This window comes from Cotesia glomerata, linkage group LG1 (genome assembly GCF_020080835.1).
Source record: "Cotesia glomerata isolate CgM1 linkage group LG1, MPM_Cglom_v2.3, whole genome shotgun sequence".
NCBI lineage: Eukaryota > Metazoa > Arthropoda > Insecta > Hymenoptera > Braconidae > Cotesia > Cotesia glomerata.
The window spans coordinates 29650762-29670342 of record NC_058158.1 but is presented as its reverse complement, the minus strand read 5'-3'; the positions used below and the strand labels follow the sequence as shown (position 1 = coordinate 29670342).

The window sequence follows — 19581 nt, the reverse complement described above, 5'->3', positions numbered from 1 at the left end:
ACAGAAACGATCCACCGAAATGATTGGTTTATTGCCATAAGTCACAAGTCATAAGGAGAAAGATTGAGAGTCCAGTAATTTATTGGCGAAATGAGTCAGAGCCCATACCACCAATTCACGCTCTTGACATTCATCAAACCAATTTATTATTTACTACATTTAATCACTCGTTTTAAATAATTTCCGGCCAGGTGTCACTTTCTGATAAATAATTTATCATTTTAATTCACTCATGATTTATTTACATATTTATTAATGAATATAATAATAAATAAAAGCCATCCGGCAGTCGAAATGGAAGTTAATTTCTCTGGGCTGCCAAAAATTTGTAGAATCATTAAAACGAATGCAAAAGTAAAGTTTCATTAAATCGGTAAAAAAATTAAATGATTTTGAGTCTATAATGATTATTGTTTAAAAATTGAAGCTTATTTGATAACTTTTTAGATTTATTTTACAGTAATTCGATGTTTTAGTAAAATTTTTTTATATATGGCTTAATTTAGTTTGATATAGCCATATATGAGAATTAAAAAAATTCATTATAATTTTTTTTTTTTTTTTTAATACGTTTATGTCAATTAATGCGTTATATTAAACAACAATTGGATCGGTATTTACTTAGACTATTGTCCAAAGAACGAGTCTGTTCTTGTAAATTTTTTAAAAGTTACGTTATGATGACTACACGGAAAAAAAAATTTCGTTCTGGTAACGTAACTGTAGAGTTACCACAACTATACACAGTTTACTGTTCGTTGTAGAGTTACAGTAACAAAATTTTATTTAGTTCTGATAATTCAATGTTGTTGAGCTCTCAAAGCTCTACGAGATTGTTCTCAGAGCCAAACGGTATAGTTGGGAGCGCTCTACGTTGCGCAGTAGTAGAGTGCGCTAACATATTTCATAACCTTCTAAAATGCCAAACATAATTATTTTTTTACTAATGTATATTATTAAAAATATATGAGGACAATTAAGTTCCCAATTTATTTATTTAAGGAAATAGGTTTTTTTTTGTCAAATTAAATTTCGTTAGGACAGTTTTGTATTTATGGTTTTTCAAGGTTCATTTGAAGTGACTGTTAATTTAATTTATTAGTTGAATATATTGTGATAAGTGATAAGTTATCGGAATACATTAAAAAGATCCCATTTAACACAAAATAAAATTTTTTTTCGTTTATTTATCTTTACTTGTGCATATACTGTAGTGATTTTATGTCCAATATTTATTGATATAATTAAGAAAATAAGATAATTTTGTGACGACCATATTTTTATTTTACAAATAATTTTTATTTGTAATGTATGTTCTATTATTATTTTATTTCTATTATACACGGTGAAAAAAATTTTGCTATCGGAACTCTATAGTAGTTAGTTAGTTGTAAAAAGTTCCAGTAGGTTAACGTATTCTTATGGTAACAATACCGTTTGGCTCCTGCAACTCTACATCGTTGAGCTCTGAGAGCTAAACGTTATTTACTTCTCACAACTCTACAGGATCGTTCTGAGACTATAACAAATTTTTGGCAGTTTGTTTAATAATTTTTTTTACGATTTAGCATTGATAATTTAATAAATAAATGTGGCAGAATGAATATATATTGCCAACAATAATTGTATATGACAAATAAGAATAGTATTATAATAGAAATAAAATAATAATAGAATTAACTTATATTACAAATAAAAATTATTTGTAAAATAAAAATATGGTCGTCACAAAATTATCTTATTTTCTTAATTATACCAATAAATATTGGACATAAAATCACTACCGTATATGCACAAGAAAAGATAAATAAATAAAAACAAATTTTATTTTGTGTTAAATGGGGTCTTTTTAATGTATTCCGATAACTTATTACTTATCACAATATATTCAACTAATAAATTAAATTAACAGTCACTGCAAATGAACCTTGAAAAACCATAAATACAAAACTGTCCTAACGAAATTTAATTTGACAAAAAAAAACCTATTTCCTTAAATAAATAAATTGGGAACTTAATTGTCCTCATATATTTTTAATAATATGGATGAGTAACAAAATAGTTCTGTTTGTCATTTTAGAAGGTTATAAAATATGTCAGCGCACTCCACTACTGCGCAACGTAGAGCGCTCCCAACTATACCGTTTGGCTCTGAGAACAATCCTGTAGAGCTCTGAGAGCTCAACTACATTGAGTTATCAGAACTAAATAACATTTTGTTACTGTAACTCTACAACGAACAGTATAAACTGTGTATAGTTGTGGTAACTCTACAGTTAGGTTACCAGAACGAAACTTTTTTTTCCGTGTAATACTATTCTTATTTGTCATATACAATTATTGTTGGCAATATAAATTCATTCTACCGCATGTATTTATTAAATTATCAATGCTAAATCGTAAAAAAAAATTATCAAGCAGACTTCCAAAAATTTGTTATAGTCTCAGAACGATCCTGTTGAGTTGTGAGAGGTAAATAACGTTTAGCTCTCAGAACTCAACGATGTAGAGTTGCAGGAGCCAAACGGTATTGTTACTATAAGAATACGTTAACCTACTGGAACTTTTTACAACTAACTAACTACTGTAGAGTTCCTATAGCAAAATTTTTTTCTCCGTGTAATGTATAATAGTTAAATTTTTAAAAAATTTATTTATAAAATGTAAGTCAACAAATAAATTTTTTTTTGTACAATTACCGGCAGATTTATTGAACAATATAAAAATAAAATAATAAATAATAATTTAATCATAAATATTCATAGAATTTGTTAGTTCCTATAGGCCGTGAGCTATGACTAATGTAAATCGTCATTTTATACGATTTAAATAACAAAATAAAAAAATAGTAAATACAAGGATATAATGTACAAAAATAAAATGAAAATTCTGGTACCGATATTGATGCAAATTATAAACTTGCTCGGATGATCAATGCAGGAAATGGGAATCTCCTTCAATGTGAATATATATTTATATTTATATATAGAACTGATATGATATCGAAAAAGTGAAATAAACGTATCGATTTTCAAGCAATAACATATCACTTTTCGCCACTTTATAGAATCCACCGGATTGACGGTATATTTGCAATAAAAATTCAAAACCTGTGGAAATATCCTTACTACTTAACTTTTTTTGTTCCACCCAAATTCCTCGCGCTCTAGAGCTTATAGACGCTCGTTGGTAAAACATATTCATGAATTTCAAGGGATCTCAAGTACGGATTATTTATGGTACTTTTTTGTTACAGAGCCATGACAGCTGGCAAGGACACGACGGGGATCAGGTAAGCCTCAAAATTAATACTTGATAAATAGCTAGTAATTTTAATGCATGCTATTTTTCTTTTTTTTTTTTTTTTTTTTTTTCATTGGAAAAACAGAGAAGGTTCAGTGCATGGATTTAGTTAGCTTTTATTGGTATTTTTTAATTATTTATAATTAGTTTTTGCTAAGCTGTTGGTTCAAAAAAACGAAGCTTTGTCTAGACAATCTTTAACGCTGAAAAATAACACGGCTTATCTGAAAGAAAACAATTTTGTGACTAAAAAAGGAGTTTGCTACTTGAGTCGATTATTCATGAATAATTGAGAATAGACTCAGTGGTATTTTTTGTTTTTTTTTTCTTTTCTTACAAATGTTCTTCAATAGTGAAAATAAAAACTAGACTGGTGCATTAGGGGCTCCGAGGTGATAAATGTAACTAAGTGTCAAGTGAGTAAGAAGCGAGCAATCGATCTTGTCTTATCATTTAGATTCATCGGAGGTGTCTTAATGTGTGCGTGAATAAGATATTTCACCGCATTTATAAACCGATACTTTGAGTACACAAAAAAAGACTATCTTCACTCACGGAAAATCTTTAAAAAAATTTAGCTTTTTTGTTATTATGATAATTTTAAGTTAGAAGTAACATAATCACATGAATTAATAAATTTCCGGAGGGAATTTGTTATTTTTTAATTGAATAAAAGTAAACAACTAGCTGTTATTCGTTTAAAAAATACAAGTTTAACTTTAATAATTTCTTTAATTTCTACAAGTAGTATTTTTTTGACAAATTTCATGTGTTTTAATTCTTCACTCCGGTACTTCGAGTGATAAGCATGAAAATTCACTCTCATTTTTTGACAGTGTATATAAATACACATTTTTTTTAATCGAGAAAAAAAAGCTTTTTTTTTATAGAACCCACGCAATGAAAATTTTATAAAAACAATTTTCTAGATTCAAGTAAACCTTTTTCCAGTACGTTTTTCTTAAATTTCGTCTAGAACTCTAAAATATAGCGGGCGTAAATTTCATCTATCGGTAAATTAAAATCTCTGGTCGCTGTACAAAATGAAAAAGCTTTCATCTTTTAATAACAAATGGAGGTTAAAATAAAAAGCGTGTAAAAAATCAATATCCCAATATAAAGTGGGTTTTTCACGTCGAAATAATGTCTATTAAAATCCGTGGCCCTTCAATACTATATTCCACATTTGACACGAGGACAAAGGGCCACTATTCTGGAGACACAAGTAGAGAAAAACGAACAGACCGACGAGACGAGAGTACATACCGGTCGAATGAATTGTCAATAGATACTCAGTCTCAAGTAGACCGTTGTTTAGGGCTTTTTCAATCCGAGAGTTCTGATTATTTTTCATCCTATTTTCCGCTCAGCTATTCTCCACACTAAAAAAAAAAAAAAAAAAAAAATTCCATTCAACTTTTAATACTTTCATATCATAATATTGTAGTACTTAGAAATTACTTCTGATGTATGACGGTAGTTATAAAAGTGTCAAGTCTTTTGAATGCTCGGTTTTTTATTGCTATATATACGTAGTCGCCGGACAGGATAGGGCCGCTACTCCTTATTCTGATCCATTAAAATAAATATAAAAGTAAGAACCTCAACACGTTTCTCTGCGAGTAACCACTACACCCTTAAGTGAAAGAGAGAGGAACGGACGTAAAAAATTTTGAATAAAAGTTTGAGAGTAAGAGGTAAAAAATTTGAAATTCAAACGAGATTTGCCTGAGGATATCCTACCAAATCTTCTTAGACGTAGTATCCTCAAGTGGAAAAAGTTTTATCAGCTTTCCAAGAGATACCTAGAGACCACGTTTTTATACATACGGAGGTAGAACATATGTCAGCTTTTTCTTCCCTTTTAAACTTATTAAAACTATTTCATTTTTCGAGTTATCTTTATCATAACCCCTATAATTATTGATAATCGTTTATCCGCTTCATCCAATCCATGTCATATATGACTTGATTAAAAGCTTAATTACAAATTATAATTTGTTGGGTCACTATCTTTCGGTTGAATACTCTGTGATTAAATTTTAAAGTTAAATTTACACATTAATTATCAGAAATGTGAATTTAACAACTTTATCGGCTAATATAATTGATGGGTTGTTATCTTCATGATTATACTTCGGAAGTTAAATATGTTATTATATTGTAATTGATTCTCGTAAAATAAATATTTAACAAATATTTGCTGTGATTGAAAATTCGTAAATAATTTTCCAACATTAAATTCAATGAGGGAAATAGTTTGAATTTCGTTTCATTTTTTTTTTTTTAGGATGAATCGATACATAATATTTTTTAATATACTAGAAAATTTCTGCATCAACTTTTTTATTTATATATATATATTTTTTTTTACAAATAATCTTTAAACTCATTTATAATTGTTAAGTAAATTCTTTAAAGCTCAATTTTTATTTATTATTTTAAAAGTATTTACTAAAAGCAAAATATTTTCCAAATGGAATATTTATTTCACAAGAAGTAAAATTTATAATTACTTATTATTATTTTTATTATTATTATTAAATATTTTTTATATCAAACCCATTACGTAAATGAGTTGTAGCCTTGAAGGCTTGTCAACTCCCGCGGCTATTGTAGTTTGGAACACTTAACTTCCACGAGAGTGAGTGTGATGGTAACTGAAGATAGTTACTCTCATTTTCTAATTTAATATCGTATAATGACTACAGCAAGTTTGCTTCTCTTCCATGCAATTTGTTTAAAATGTCGAGTCTACGTCCTGGTAGTATACAGGCTCGAGTAGAAGAAGGAGTTGTAGGAGTTTGAGTACTAGGAGTTATAGTAGTAATACTATGTAATACTATGACAACACAGAACGAAAACAAAATTAACGTAACTTTCAGACGTATGCACGTTTCATTTCACGATAAATTATTTTAATACTTAGCACGTTATCACAATGGGACCTTTTATTTACAATTAAATTGGCTCGAAACATTCCTCAAGCTTTTCTGTTATTTGCCACTAATTACATGTATTTTATTTTTTCATTCATTTATTTTTATAATTTTTTTTTGTTTTTAATTATTAGGATGTAATCGCATGGAGTGATTTGAAGAGATCGAGACACTGATTTGTCGCAGTGAAGCTGAGTTTTGATAATTATTTTTATTATTAAAATTTTATCCAAAATGCAATTGATTTTTTTTATTCCTGTTTTTTATTTTTTGCTAATAAAATAGTTAACAAAACAATTAAAATTTTTTTTTGTGTTTATTATTTTTAACATTTTTATCCTATTTTCCTGGTTCCAATTTTGCACGTTTTTGTGATTTACGAAGTACGAGCCATCGACAGGCAGATTCATCAAACGATTGAGCGCATGTTGAAACAGTGAATGCACATGAAAGGCCGAGAATGTTGTGAGTAGAATACTATTTTTCAGGGGTTGACGCTGCTACTGCTGGGCACTCAACACGTCCCAGTCCCAGTCGTACCCACGTCAGTATTAGTACTGAAGCAATCCTACATCCACTGGAAATTGATTTCTGTTCTATCACTAAATTTTCAGCGGGACTTTTATGTACAGGAATTCAGTTTGAAAATTTACATGACAAATCACGTTTGAAATTTTTTTTCGTTTATTACCAAGTTAAAAATTACTCGCATTCATTCGGACGAAAAGTTGCAACATTTTTATTAAATTCTTGATAAATTGATGAAAAAATATTTGTTTTTACGTTATTGCTATTTAACCCTAGACTGGTCACCCTATGAGCGTGACGCCGCCTAACAATTACTCAACCTATAGAGACTCGCTATAGTGCGAGCGAGAAACTGAAAAAGAGGTGACCAGTCTAGAGTTAAAAGCTTTCGGTCAATTCGAAGATGAAACATTTTTTACTATATTTGTGTCTTTAAAAAAATATCAAAGCAATTCAAACAAAATTAATAACATGAAATGTGATACTCAAAAATTTGATTTATTGTAGTTATTATTATGATTATTATTATTATTATTATTATTATTATTATTATTAAAAGATAGATAGTTATTATTATTATTATTATTATTATTATTATGATTATTATTATTATTATTATTATTATTATTATTATTAAAAGATAGATAGTTATTATTATTATTCTAAGCCGAATACTCCCGATCCAAATTCTTGAAAAATGACTAATTTTTGATTATTACTTCTTCACCATAATATTTTATCGGTATGAGGTCTCATACCATCAGAGAAAATTTAGGTGAAATTCACAATTAAAATTTGTTTATCGACAATTGTTGTTAGAGAAAGATGTAATTTTTACTCAGTGTAACTGTTTCAGTAACTGAAAAAAAGGCTCTACATAATAAATTATTATTATTATTATTATTATTATTATTATTATTATTATTATTATTATTATTATTATTAATAATAATAATATTATTGTAAAACTTTCTACATGTTTTTTTTCATATAGATTTTTAAATATTGAATCCTCGTAAAAAAATTTTTTTTTCTCATCATGACTTTGATCTTTAATCTTTGATCTTTGATCTTAAATTAAATTGATATTTTCAACATATTTACCTTATTTGATGAATTATTATGAAAAATTTATTTCAATTTTTTCATAAACAAATTTCATAGGACATTATTTTGAATTAATTTTTTCATAAAAAACAATCAGATTATTTATCTAATCTATTCAAATTAAATAAATTTGAAAATCATTTTAAAATAAATATATTTTGTATAAATAACGCAGTACAAAATCAAACTTCCTCACATCTATTTTAATCTCAATAATTTATTTATCGCGCTTTCCGGACGGATTTTAAAAATATAAGAAATAATTGCACTGAAGTCTTCGTTCAACATATTGAATAATAATTTCAACTCCCTGTATTTATTTACATTACTTTCGAATAATTTTAATTTTTTGCTGGTAAAGTCATTATGAAAGTCATCTTTATTTCAAAACATCAATTTAAAGATCAAGTTTATGAGAAAAAATTTTCTTCGCATGGGTTGATTAAAATAAAGAATCAATATTTATTTGGCCTTTAAAAATAACATGGCATACGTTCAAACCCTTTACTGCGCTTGCGTTGTGAATCTCTTTCTGTTTTATTGACCCTCAAGTGTCGGCTGCATTCAAAAGATGTCAGGTCATGCAAGAATTTCATGATAGGACATTGTTCTACATGAAATGTTTTAGTAACTAAGCAACTTAAATAATTATTTAAATTACAATATTGTGGATATAAAATTAATCCATAGAATTGATTATTTAATTGTTAAAAAAATTAAAGAAAGCAATAAAAATTTAATTAAAATAAACCATAACAATAAAAAATTGCTGATAAAATATGTAAAAATACAAATTAAAAAAAAATAAATGTACAATCTAAAGATTCAGCGACTTAAAATTAAAATACCTCAACACACTCATCATGCACCGCAATAACATTGAGTAGTTTTTTCTCTTTTGATTCGATGTCCTCTTAAGAATCACTAAAGCTTCCGGGTCATAGCTCTAGGGCGTTTGTTCCAAGTGTGAGGTGACACACTTAAAATACTCATTTTATTTTTTGTCCCGCCGTGAGCGATTTTAAAAAAAGAGTTCAGTTAGCTTGAGATCCTCTCTCCACAATCCCTTCTCCGCCTATTATTTTCTATCAGTTCCCGTATATCACTTTCTCGTCTCCTCTCATCTCCTCTCTATTTAGTTCTCATGTTTGTGCTACACTGCGCGTAACTCAGTACTCTCGTGAAATTTGAATGCTTCATGACCCTGGCAAGCACAGAGCCAAGAATATTATTCCCACTAGATGTTGAGGTCATGTACATTTGCTACAGTGAATTCTCTACTTCTATCTAGTGTTTTTCATCTTCTCAAATAAAATGAAATTTTAACTTTAACAACCGGCATTTTTCATCCTGAAAAATTACAAAATTTAATTTTTTATTTTTACCACAATATTTCATTTTTCATAAGTTCAAATTTAAACTTAAAATGTTTATTGGTACAAAAAAAGATTTGTCCATTAATAATTAATTATTAACGATACAATTCTTCAATAAACTAAAAAAATGACCAAATATTAATCCTTCTATCAGTGTAATATTATCAGATGAGTTGATATTTTAAAATATCTCAAGATCGCACCCACGCGATCGTGAAAATTCGTAAGCGCTCGGTTATATTCGTCATGAATAATTTCAGTTTTCAGTCTAGTCCGTCTAGTTAAGTCTAAATATACAATCTAGTCTAACTACATTACATATCATATATGTTATTATTATTATACTAGTAAATATTTCTCTCTATTCGTAGATTCGTAGACCAAATACTACAGTAGTAAAATAGTATTTTCTTACAACATAAATACACATACAAGCTAGCATACACATAAATACATGTATATAGTAATGTATGATGACGTCAGCGGTTACGGTACTCAGTGTCGCGACCATCGCGAGCTGCAAGAACTGCCGCCATTGAAATGGAATAAAATATATAATACTAGTGCAAATATATTCAAATTCTTTATCGTTAAAGTAAAAATTGTAGCTAAAAAATAATAAAATAAATAAATATTCAATAAAATAAAGGGCTGAGTAAGGAGAAATGAAAAGTTTTACTTGAATAGAAAATTAAATAAGCCGGTCGTAGAATTTGCCGGCACTTTAGACTAAATTATAAAGTATATTTAAGTGCACCGTGAAGTTAGTTCAAAGTCTATGGTATTTTAGTGAGATGGTGGGAGGTGCTTTTGGAGTGTAGTAGTGCTGAGAAGGCTTGTATTAACGTGGTGACGTGTAGGTGTACGTACTACAGGGGCAGAGAACGACTTCTCTGTGCAACCTGTTTACGCGAGACGCCGTGAACCATGTCCAAGCCTATTCTCCGGGCGCCTGTTTCACGATAAATTTCCCTGACTCCGGGATCAAAAAATTAATACTGTTGTTAAGTAACTATTTATGGTGTTAGACCGGTGTTTAGTTAATAATAAAAAAGTTTGTTTGTTTATTTATTTGTTTTTTTACGTGAGATAGTATGTACTATTGTTGATAATATACGCCTCGGATATTATTTAATATTATTTATGTGGATATGGATGTATAATGTATTTTTTGTAAATATATATAGTATATAGATATATATTTTATGTGTGAAATATTGTGGAGGGAAATTTAAGTCGTTGATCTTGGACTGCGACGACGCAACAGGCGTGGAATGCGGCTCAAACATATTACAGTTGACAGTGATTTTAAAGTTACACGCGTGCTCAGTGTCCAGTGTCGAAAAAGTTTTAATGTATTAAATTAACTTGGAGTAAATTTACATTTTTTAAAATAATTTTTACTATTTTTTATTTCATTTCAAAACGGAGCTTTATTAAACCGGTTAAATTTCCGGTCTCTAAATCGTTTTTAAATAAATAACAAAACGGTAAAATTTTGCGTTTAATAATTTATTCATCAATTTGTAGTTTTATTACGAAGATTTTACTTAAAACGTAAGTGCTTTTCCCACGTGTAAAAAGTTTTTTAATCAGTCATTTGGAGTAAATTATTTGGAATATACACATTTGGAGTACACCTGCGCGTCAGCGACGATTGATATTGTCCCGTCAAAAAATAATATTAATAAAAAAAAAAAAGTAAAAATTGACTGCACTGACTGAGGATTACGCCCGGACCCTCGTAGTCACGGTACTCGATTCCAGCCCCCTCTTTTTTTTTTTTATACAACAAACTCGTCCTTCCGACTCTCGTTCTCATTCTCTGCTCTATCTCACATTTTATTACTACATCCCTCTCTCTCATTTACTCACTACACATGGGTATACGTACATACAACACATTACTGAACACGTAACGTATGTATATTTGTATATATACATATATATTCATGTGTATAAAAGTAGCAACAACACAAACGACAACGTGGACATGTGACCGTGAGAGTAACACCCACCTGCGAACTGACGGATAGGGACATTAGGGCAGCAACGAGCAATACGATAGTACACTTGGTACTTTATTATCGTTCAACTACGCCAGTATTTCCTCTTTGCAATAGAATGGAGTTTAAATAAATAAAAAGTTAAGTCTAAAATCTAAACAGGAAAAATTAGTTTAAAATAAAAATTTACTCTAAAGTTTGTTTATTATTTACAATTTACTTATTAAAAAATTTTTTACACTTATAAAAATTTTGATCGTAAAATTGTGGGTTAATTTATTTTTTTATTGTTTTCTTTTTGCGGTTGCAATAGTGTCGCAAGGCAATAAAACGAGAGATTGATGGAGCAATAAAAAAAAGTGTAATATATCCATTGCAATAAATAAATAAATTGTTGGTGGGACTGAAACTGTACCCTAGATTTAATTAGTGAGTTTGATTTGACACATAAGATATGCATTGATATTTGAAAAAAACACATGAGTACGATAATAACGATCTGATATATTACTGAGCAAAAACTCAGCCTTGGATTAATTCACGTCTGAATTGGTAAACTCTGATCGCTAAGAGTAAAGGACATGGCTACGAGAAGGAAGAAGAAGTCGCAAGACGGGTTTCTGAAGAAAGTCTCGAGCCTGTTTAATCTCGATACGGTGAGTCATCGCCACTTAAAAATACTATATTCCTCAATGTAAACCGTTGTACTCTCGACATTCGTCAATTTTTATTTCAGTCATCATACAACTGTACAGTTGTTGTTATGTTTTTCTGATATAATAAAAAATAATATGAAATAAACAGTATCTTGAATTATATTGATATTATTTGGGAGAATTTATAATCATTAAGCTTTAAACTATAAGCTCAGTTTCGATACTGTTGAAAACATAAATCCAAAATGAGATCAGTTGTCACAAACATATCATATGTAGATTGGACACATATTTGATTCTCTTTGATACCAGCACCGATTAGCAGATTTAAAATTTGAGTAATCGGTTTAGTGTCGGTTTCATATCAACCGGGCGCTCATTGGCTTTTAAAGAAATAAGTAATTGACAAATATCCGGTTGAAATCAGCGGAATAATTAATTCATTAATTCACTTGACGATAGAATCGTTATAACTCTGTGAAACATAATATTATATGAATATTAAATTGTTATGTATTATAGAGCAGAGATTAATAGATTGCATATGCGGGATTTGTTTGTAGTAATAACATGTTATGATTCACATTTGAAGGCCGTGTTGATATAATGTATCGCGTTACACATTTTAATATTAATGTTTCGTATTTTATTTTATATTAGATACTTCCAGTGTGAATAAAAAAACAAAAGTAACTTTTAAAAAAATTGTCTACGAAAACAATTTATAACTCATGCAAAAAAATATTACGATATTTCCTTGTAAGCTTAAAATCTATTTATTAAGTCTACTAATTGTAGCAGTCTATTTTTTTAGTTTAATCATTTATTCAAGTTATAACTATACTCTTTACAATATTCGAATGAAGTTAATAAAGTTTCACAATAATTAATCAATCCCGTAGAATATAGTTATCGGTAAAACGATACAATAGATTAAGTTCGTGTATAAGTATTAATGTCAAGATGGTACTCCGTGGTTACAATAATACGATACGTTAAGTAAAGGAAAATATGATAAGTGTAGTAACCCGTAGATGTGTGTATCTCAGAGGCTGAGGAAAATCTGCATTGTGCCCCTTGACTCTTGAAGGTGTTAGCTTTTGCTAACACAGCGTTGTTCTTGAGGTCCCGTGACGTCATGAGCCCCTTAAATGCCGGGGAGGGGATTTTTATGGCCAAAGAGTACGGTGGTTGACGCAAAATTTTCGAGAGTGGAAAAGTACTCCCACATAATCTTTATATACATGTAATTTAAAAGTCACAAACACGAAAAAATGAAAAACCGGATTTTATGAAAGAAAAATCAAACTTTAGTAGATTAAATTAAGAAAATTATCGATAAAATTAGAAAATTTTTATAATCTCAATACACATTCGCGAAATGTTAGTAGATAAACTGAAATATTCAATTTAAACTATCTTTTGTATTTTTACATAGCTGAGTTCATAAAAGTACATGTGGTCCATTTTTACCATTATTACTAATTTTGATTTACAAATATATAAAATTTCTTAATAAATTTAACACCAGATGTAGTTTAAAGAAGTATAATTATCGTCACGGATATTTGCTTTCAATATATTTTGGTAAAATATTATTTTTTTTTAACAGTGTAGATATAGAGCCTACTGAATTTTTTATTAAATCTAGTTTTTTATTTTAACGTGTTCTTGTCTGATTTTTAAACCATATTTTATTATTTTATTATTAGATTTTTAAACTGATTTTTAAACCATACATATAAAAAATTTAGTAAAATGTGTGAATAAATTTTTTTCGTCGACTCGATGTATAATTATTACACATATTTGTATACTAAAATGTTACCAAATATACGAAAATTTTTAAGAGTGTAGCATTGAAAATGTTTAAATAATGAATATGGATGTGGATGTGTGACAGTTCCTTTTATGTGCATCGCAATAATAAAATATAATAGCGTTGTTCTTTTGTCGAGTCTAGTAAGAGACGTAATATTACATATTGTTATGGATTATATTATATGTACATACTGCGTTTCATTCTCAGTGATCAAAAAGGAGTCATAAGTAACAAGTAATAAAGTTTTTTGTGATATGACGTGACGAGGATATCACACATACTCCGACCATTGTTGCAGCTTGTACATGTGGATTTAATAGACTCAAGTGTGTGCTTAATATAAATTGTGCGTGTATGCAATTCAATCAATTGTAAGCTATTTGATAGTACGAGCATGCATCATAAATATGTGTGTATATGATGTATTATATAGTAATAGGCATAAGCATAGATGGTTTCGTAACTCATTGGATAACTGGTAACCGTCGACTGGTTGCTGTATGGGTTATTCTGATGGCTACAGAGCTACTGGAAGTAGTAATAGTGCTGGTGATAATATACGTCTATATTATGTGTGCCACGCGATCAGTTTGTATGATTGTGCTAACTGGCCGTGACGACCTCGTAACCATTATCATCGATGCAAATACATTCACGGTTGGATGGTAAGAAAATCGCGAGCGAGGTCCTGATTCTTGTAGGTTATACAAGGAGCAAGTTCAAGGCTTTCATTATTTATTTATTTATTTATTATGAACGTCGTTTTTTCAATACGTGCTAACATTGGAATATTATTTTCTAGACTTATGTCTACATTAATAGAAAAATTAACGAACCAAGGAAATCATTTTGAAGAATTTTGTTGTCTTAAATCGAGCACATAGAAAAAATTAATTTGTTCAAAGAAAAAATTTTTGAATTAATTAAAGCTTACTTAAACCAAAGAAAATATCAATACAAAAATTTCTAATTGATTCAAAATAATATTCTTAGCTCAAAAATTTAGGATCAATTGCTTTTACTAGTAATATAGTGTCACTTGCATTCTAAAGTGAATTTAAAACAACGTGTTATGCATTTTTTCTTGAAAGATATTTGCAGTAAAAACATTATAAATTTACAACAATTTAAAGGTAGCAAACTCAACCTACATATATATATTCATTTTTGCTTTTTTGCTGTTTCTTCTTTTGTTTTGAAACATTGAATTTTTTATTCCGATTTCAGCGCCAAAAATACATAAATGAATAAAAATACATGAATGAAAATTATTTTTCTCCCGAATCAAATTCATTTTTTTTTAGTAAGGTAAAAGCCCCAATATATGATCATGTACCAGTATATGATCGCTCCATGTATTTGTATACCTACATTTGTGAGTATAGATATACAAATACATGGAGTGATCATATACTGGTACATGATCATATATTGGGGCTTTTACCTTATAGAACAATTTTTTGATCTAGTAAAGATTCTAAATATTTAGATTCTTTGAAATGATTTCTTGTCCAACATTTTTTATCTTAGATTAAGTTAATTTTTTTATTAATAATTTAAAACAAAAATAATTTGATCAAGAATTTCCAAATATTTTTGGGTATACAAATAACATTCTATTAAATATAAATTTTTTCATAAAGATCTGCTACTTAAATTTGAAGAAAATAAAAATATACAATTTTTTATTTTCTGTTTTATTAATAAAATCGCGACTCAAATGCCAAAAGGGCGTATTACAGCAGTTAGATAGGGTTTTATGCCAAAAGGGCGTATAAAAAAATTTTTTTCGCCATTCAACTTAGAATTGCTCGAAACGTAAAGATTTATCAAAAAAAATTTTTCAATGTACTAATGCCAAAAGGACATATCTCAATACATACGCCCTTTTGGCTTTAGAAAAAGTTTAGCCTAAAGCCAAAAGGGCGTATAAAAAAAATTTTAATTTTGTTCTGAAATATAAAATTTAACTCTAAAAAATAAATCCAGATCATTTAATTTTGCTGAATTTTGCGCCTCTGACTCAGTACTATGTTAGATATCGCAACTGGTGCCCTTTACAACTATGTTAGCATACGAAGTATCGGTATTTTTCAAATTAAACTTAATAATCTTACAAGCTATTATTTTATAATATTAATTATTTATAATTATTTATATTAATTGTTATAATCACCTGATGATAATTATTAACAATTTTTAACTTTAGTTATAATAAATAGCAACAGCTGAATAAAGACAAGTAGATCGTGATAGTTGAACATAGATGAATAATTATTTTTAAATTCAAAACTTGTAAAGTGGATTTTGGTGTGAAACAATTAATAATTAATAATTATTTAGTTTTAGTTCTATTTAAAAATACTATTACGTTAAAGTTAAATAGGTTAGTATCAAATAGTGAAAAAAATTACTAAACAATAAATAGTATAGTTTAATAATGTAAAATTAATGTTGTAATAATATCTTTACATGATTAAATTGTACTGTTTATTGGTCTGTTATTTTACTGTAATATCAAACAATGAACTATAAATGATAGTCAAATACATTTCAGAACCTCAAGTAAACCATGGATGATTGCCATCACCATTGCACCTTGATAAACTTTTTTTATTTCAGCTGGTGTTTTTTTTTTCTTTATCAATTAAAATTATAAACAGAATTTGTATTAAAATTTTAATATTAATCTTTAAAAATACCGATTTGTAATTTAATAGAAATAGCTTCGCCTCGGTTGACTATAACGTGTGATCTGAGACATTTCTAACTTTCCCATCTTAGGGCTAAAAACTATTTTTGTGTCCTCTGGGTGAAAAGCGGCAACTTCGTTGAGCGCAGCGGGCCCGGAAGGCAAAAAAATTAGTCACATATAACTCATAATTCAAAGCAATAGGCAAAAAAATTATGCGCCCTTTTGGCTTTAGGTCACTAAATTTTCAATGTCCTAAAGCTAAAAGGGCGTATAATTTCAGACATACGCCCTTTTGCCTTTGGAAATTTTTTTTCTATATTTAGGCTTAGAAAGTGTTAATAAAGCGATTAGTAAAAAAAAAAAAATTTATACGCCCTTTTGGCACTGCAAAGCCAAAAGGGCGTATAAATTGGTATACGCCCTTTTGGCATTTGGGTCGCGAAATAATAAAGATATAAAAGTTTGGAATTTTTTAACGACTTGAAATCTAACTCAATCAAAATTAAAGTATTATAAAATTAAAAAGAATCTCATATTAATTGCCACTATTTTTGTTTAAAAGAAAATAAATTATTTCAAGTAATCTGTCTACATAAAATACTGTTATGGTCAAAAAAACGGAAATGAAATAAATTCCAGAAGAGTAATTATCAGAACGTTAATAAGTACGCGGGGGATTAATATATCCGTCGATATTCCGTTTCTCTTCAATTTTGGGTTCACCGCAAGAGGAATGAATATATAGCACGTGGTAGTACAGTTGAATGGAGTGTATGTTTCACGGAAGACTGCCGACACATCCATTTCGCGGCAGACAGCTCGAGTATGGGATAGAATTGAGGGTATGGTATGCTGTGCGAAATGCTAAGGTACATCCTACATAGTACAGACTACATACTGCATACTGAGTGCATGGCAGAGTATCCAGTATAGAGTACTATACTGAGAGTACGCTATGTGTTTCCTCAGCGTGACTGAAGAGATTTCTCAAGGAGGAGCAATTGTGGTTTAGCCTTTCCAGACGTTATACCGCTTTCCCTACCATTCCTATTTGCGCGCCGCTAACTAATTGTTCAGTCGATCAAATTAACTTCTCATTTAATTATCTGTTCGCTTTATGTTATCAATTATTCGATACTTTATTCAACGCGTTGTTCTCCGTGTCAATGACTATCGGCAATTATTTAGTAGTGTTGTTGTAATTATACTATTGATTACTTTTCGTTATTACGTAACTGTTCATCCAATATACGTATTTAATTATTTTTATGCCTGAAAATTTTCATCAGTTCGCGAATTACAAATTATTATTATTTATTCAATGCACAAACTTTGAGTACATGTATAATGTATATAAATGCAATGGTAACAATATTATGGTAAACTTGTGAGAGTTGCAAGAGTTACTAATTTCCCACGCGAGTTCACCAAGACTTATTAGACTTAATTAATTCTTGAAATAACTTTTGAATAACGGATTTTCAATCGCTTGATATTGAAATTATTATTGTTTTAACGTTTTGGTACGCGCTTTAGAATTCATTCGAATATTTAATTATTTTTTAAATTAGTTAATTTATTCTCTGTAAAAAATGAATACAAATATTGTAACTCTGAAATAGAAATTTATGTCATATGGCCGCAAAGTGGCGATTTTCTAACAACGATGATGTTGCGATATAAACTTAAGGTTTGTGGCGGGAATGTACGAAAACGGGCGTAATTTTAACATCCAAGGCGAAGTCGAGAATGGAAATTTACGCTCGTTTTCGTACATTCGCGTCACAAACTTTAAGGTAGTACTACCGGTTTTAGAATTGACGTTCACACAGAAAAAAAAATGTTCTTGAATCAAGTATATAATTATGAAGAACTTAATATTCTTGATTTGGGTAGAAAAATTCTTGATTTAAGATAATTTTTCTTGATTTAAAGAAATTTTACTTGATTCAAGAATTTTTCGTCTTGATTCAAGACAATTACCCTCTTCAAAATTATATTCTTGATTCAAGAATTTTTGTCTTAAATCAAGTTAATTTTTTTTTCAATGCAGAATTTATTGAAATTTGGCATGTTGGTACTTTATAATATCATAATTAAGCAGTAAAATTTTTGGAAGCCTGGCAAGTCCTGAAAAAAAGATATTAATATCTGAACGGAAAAAAAAATTTCGTTCTGGTAACGTAACTGTAGAGTTACCATAACTATACACAGTTTACTGTTCGTTGTAGAGTCACAGTAACAAAATGTTATTTTGTTCTGATAACTCAATGTTGTTGAGCTCTCAGAGCTCCACTGGATTGTTCTCAGAGCTAAACGGTATAGTTGAGAGCGCTCTACGTTGCGCAGTAGTAGAGTGCGCTGACATATTTCTTAACCTTCTAAAATGCCAAACATAATTATTTTGTTACTAATGTATATTATTAAAAATATATGAGGACAATTAAGTTCCCAATTTATTTATTTAAGGAAATAGGTTTTTTTTTGTCAAATTGAATTTCGTTAGAACAGTTTTGTATTTATGGTTTTTCAAGGTTCATTTGCAGTGACTATTAATTTAATTTATTAGTTGAATATATTGTGATAAGTGATAAGTTATCGGAATACATTAAAAAGACCCAATTTAACACAAAATAAAATTTGTTTTCGTTTATTTATCTTTTCTCGTGCATATACGGTAATGATTTTATGTCCAATATTTATTGATATAATTAAGAAAATAAGATAATTTTGTGACGACCATATTTTTATTTTACAAATAATTTTTATTTGTAATATAAGTTCTATTATTATTTTATTTCTATTATAATACTATTCTTATTTGTCATATACAATTATTGTTGGCAATATAAATTCATTCTGCTGCATCTATTTATTAAATTATCAATGCTAAATCGTAAAAAAAAATTATTAAGCAGACTTCCAAAAATTTGTTACAGTCTCAGAACGATCCTGTAGAGTTGTGAGAGGTAAATAACGTTTAGCTCTCAGAGCTCAACGATGTAGAGTCGCAGGAGCCAAACGGTATTGTTACTATAAGAATACGTTAACCTACTGGAACTTTTTACAACTAACTAACTACTATAGAGTTCCTATAGCAAAATTTTTTTCTCCGTGTACGTATTTTTGCTTTTACCATTGATCCTTAT

The 19581-nt window shown here is 28.8% G+C and overlaps 1 protein-coding gene across 10 annotated transcripts in view; it reads left to right on the top strand.

Moving 5' to 3' along the window:
- Positions 1–19581, top strand: part of LOC123258506 (disks large 1 tumor suppressor protein) — a 308892-nt gene that overhangs the window by 221786 nt on the left and 67525 nt on the right. For all 10 annotated transcript variants that reach the window (XM_044718637.1, XM_044718608.1, XM_044718599.1 and 7 more), the window contains one exon: positions 3257–3292. In XM_044718637.1, coding sequence (XP_044574572.1) covers positions 3257–3292 — 36 coding nt within the window. The remainder of the gene's footprint in view (positions 1–3256; positions 3293–19581) is intronic.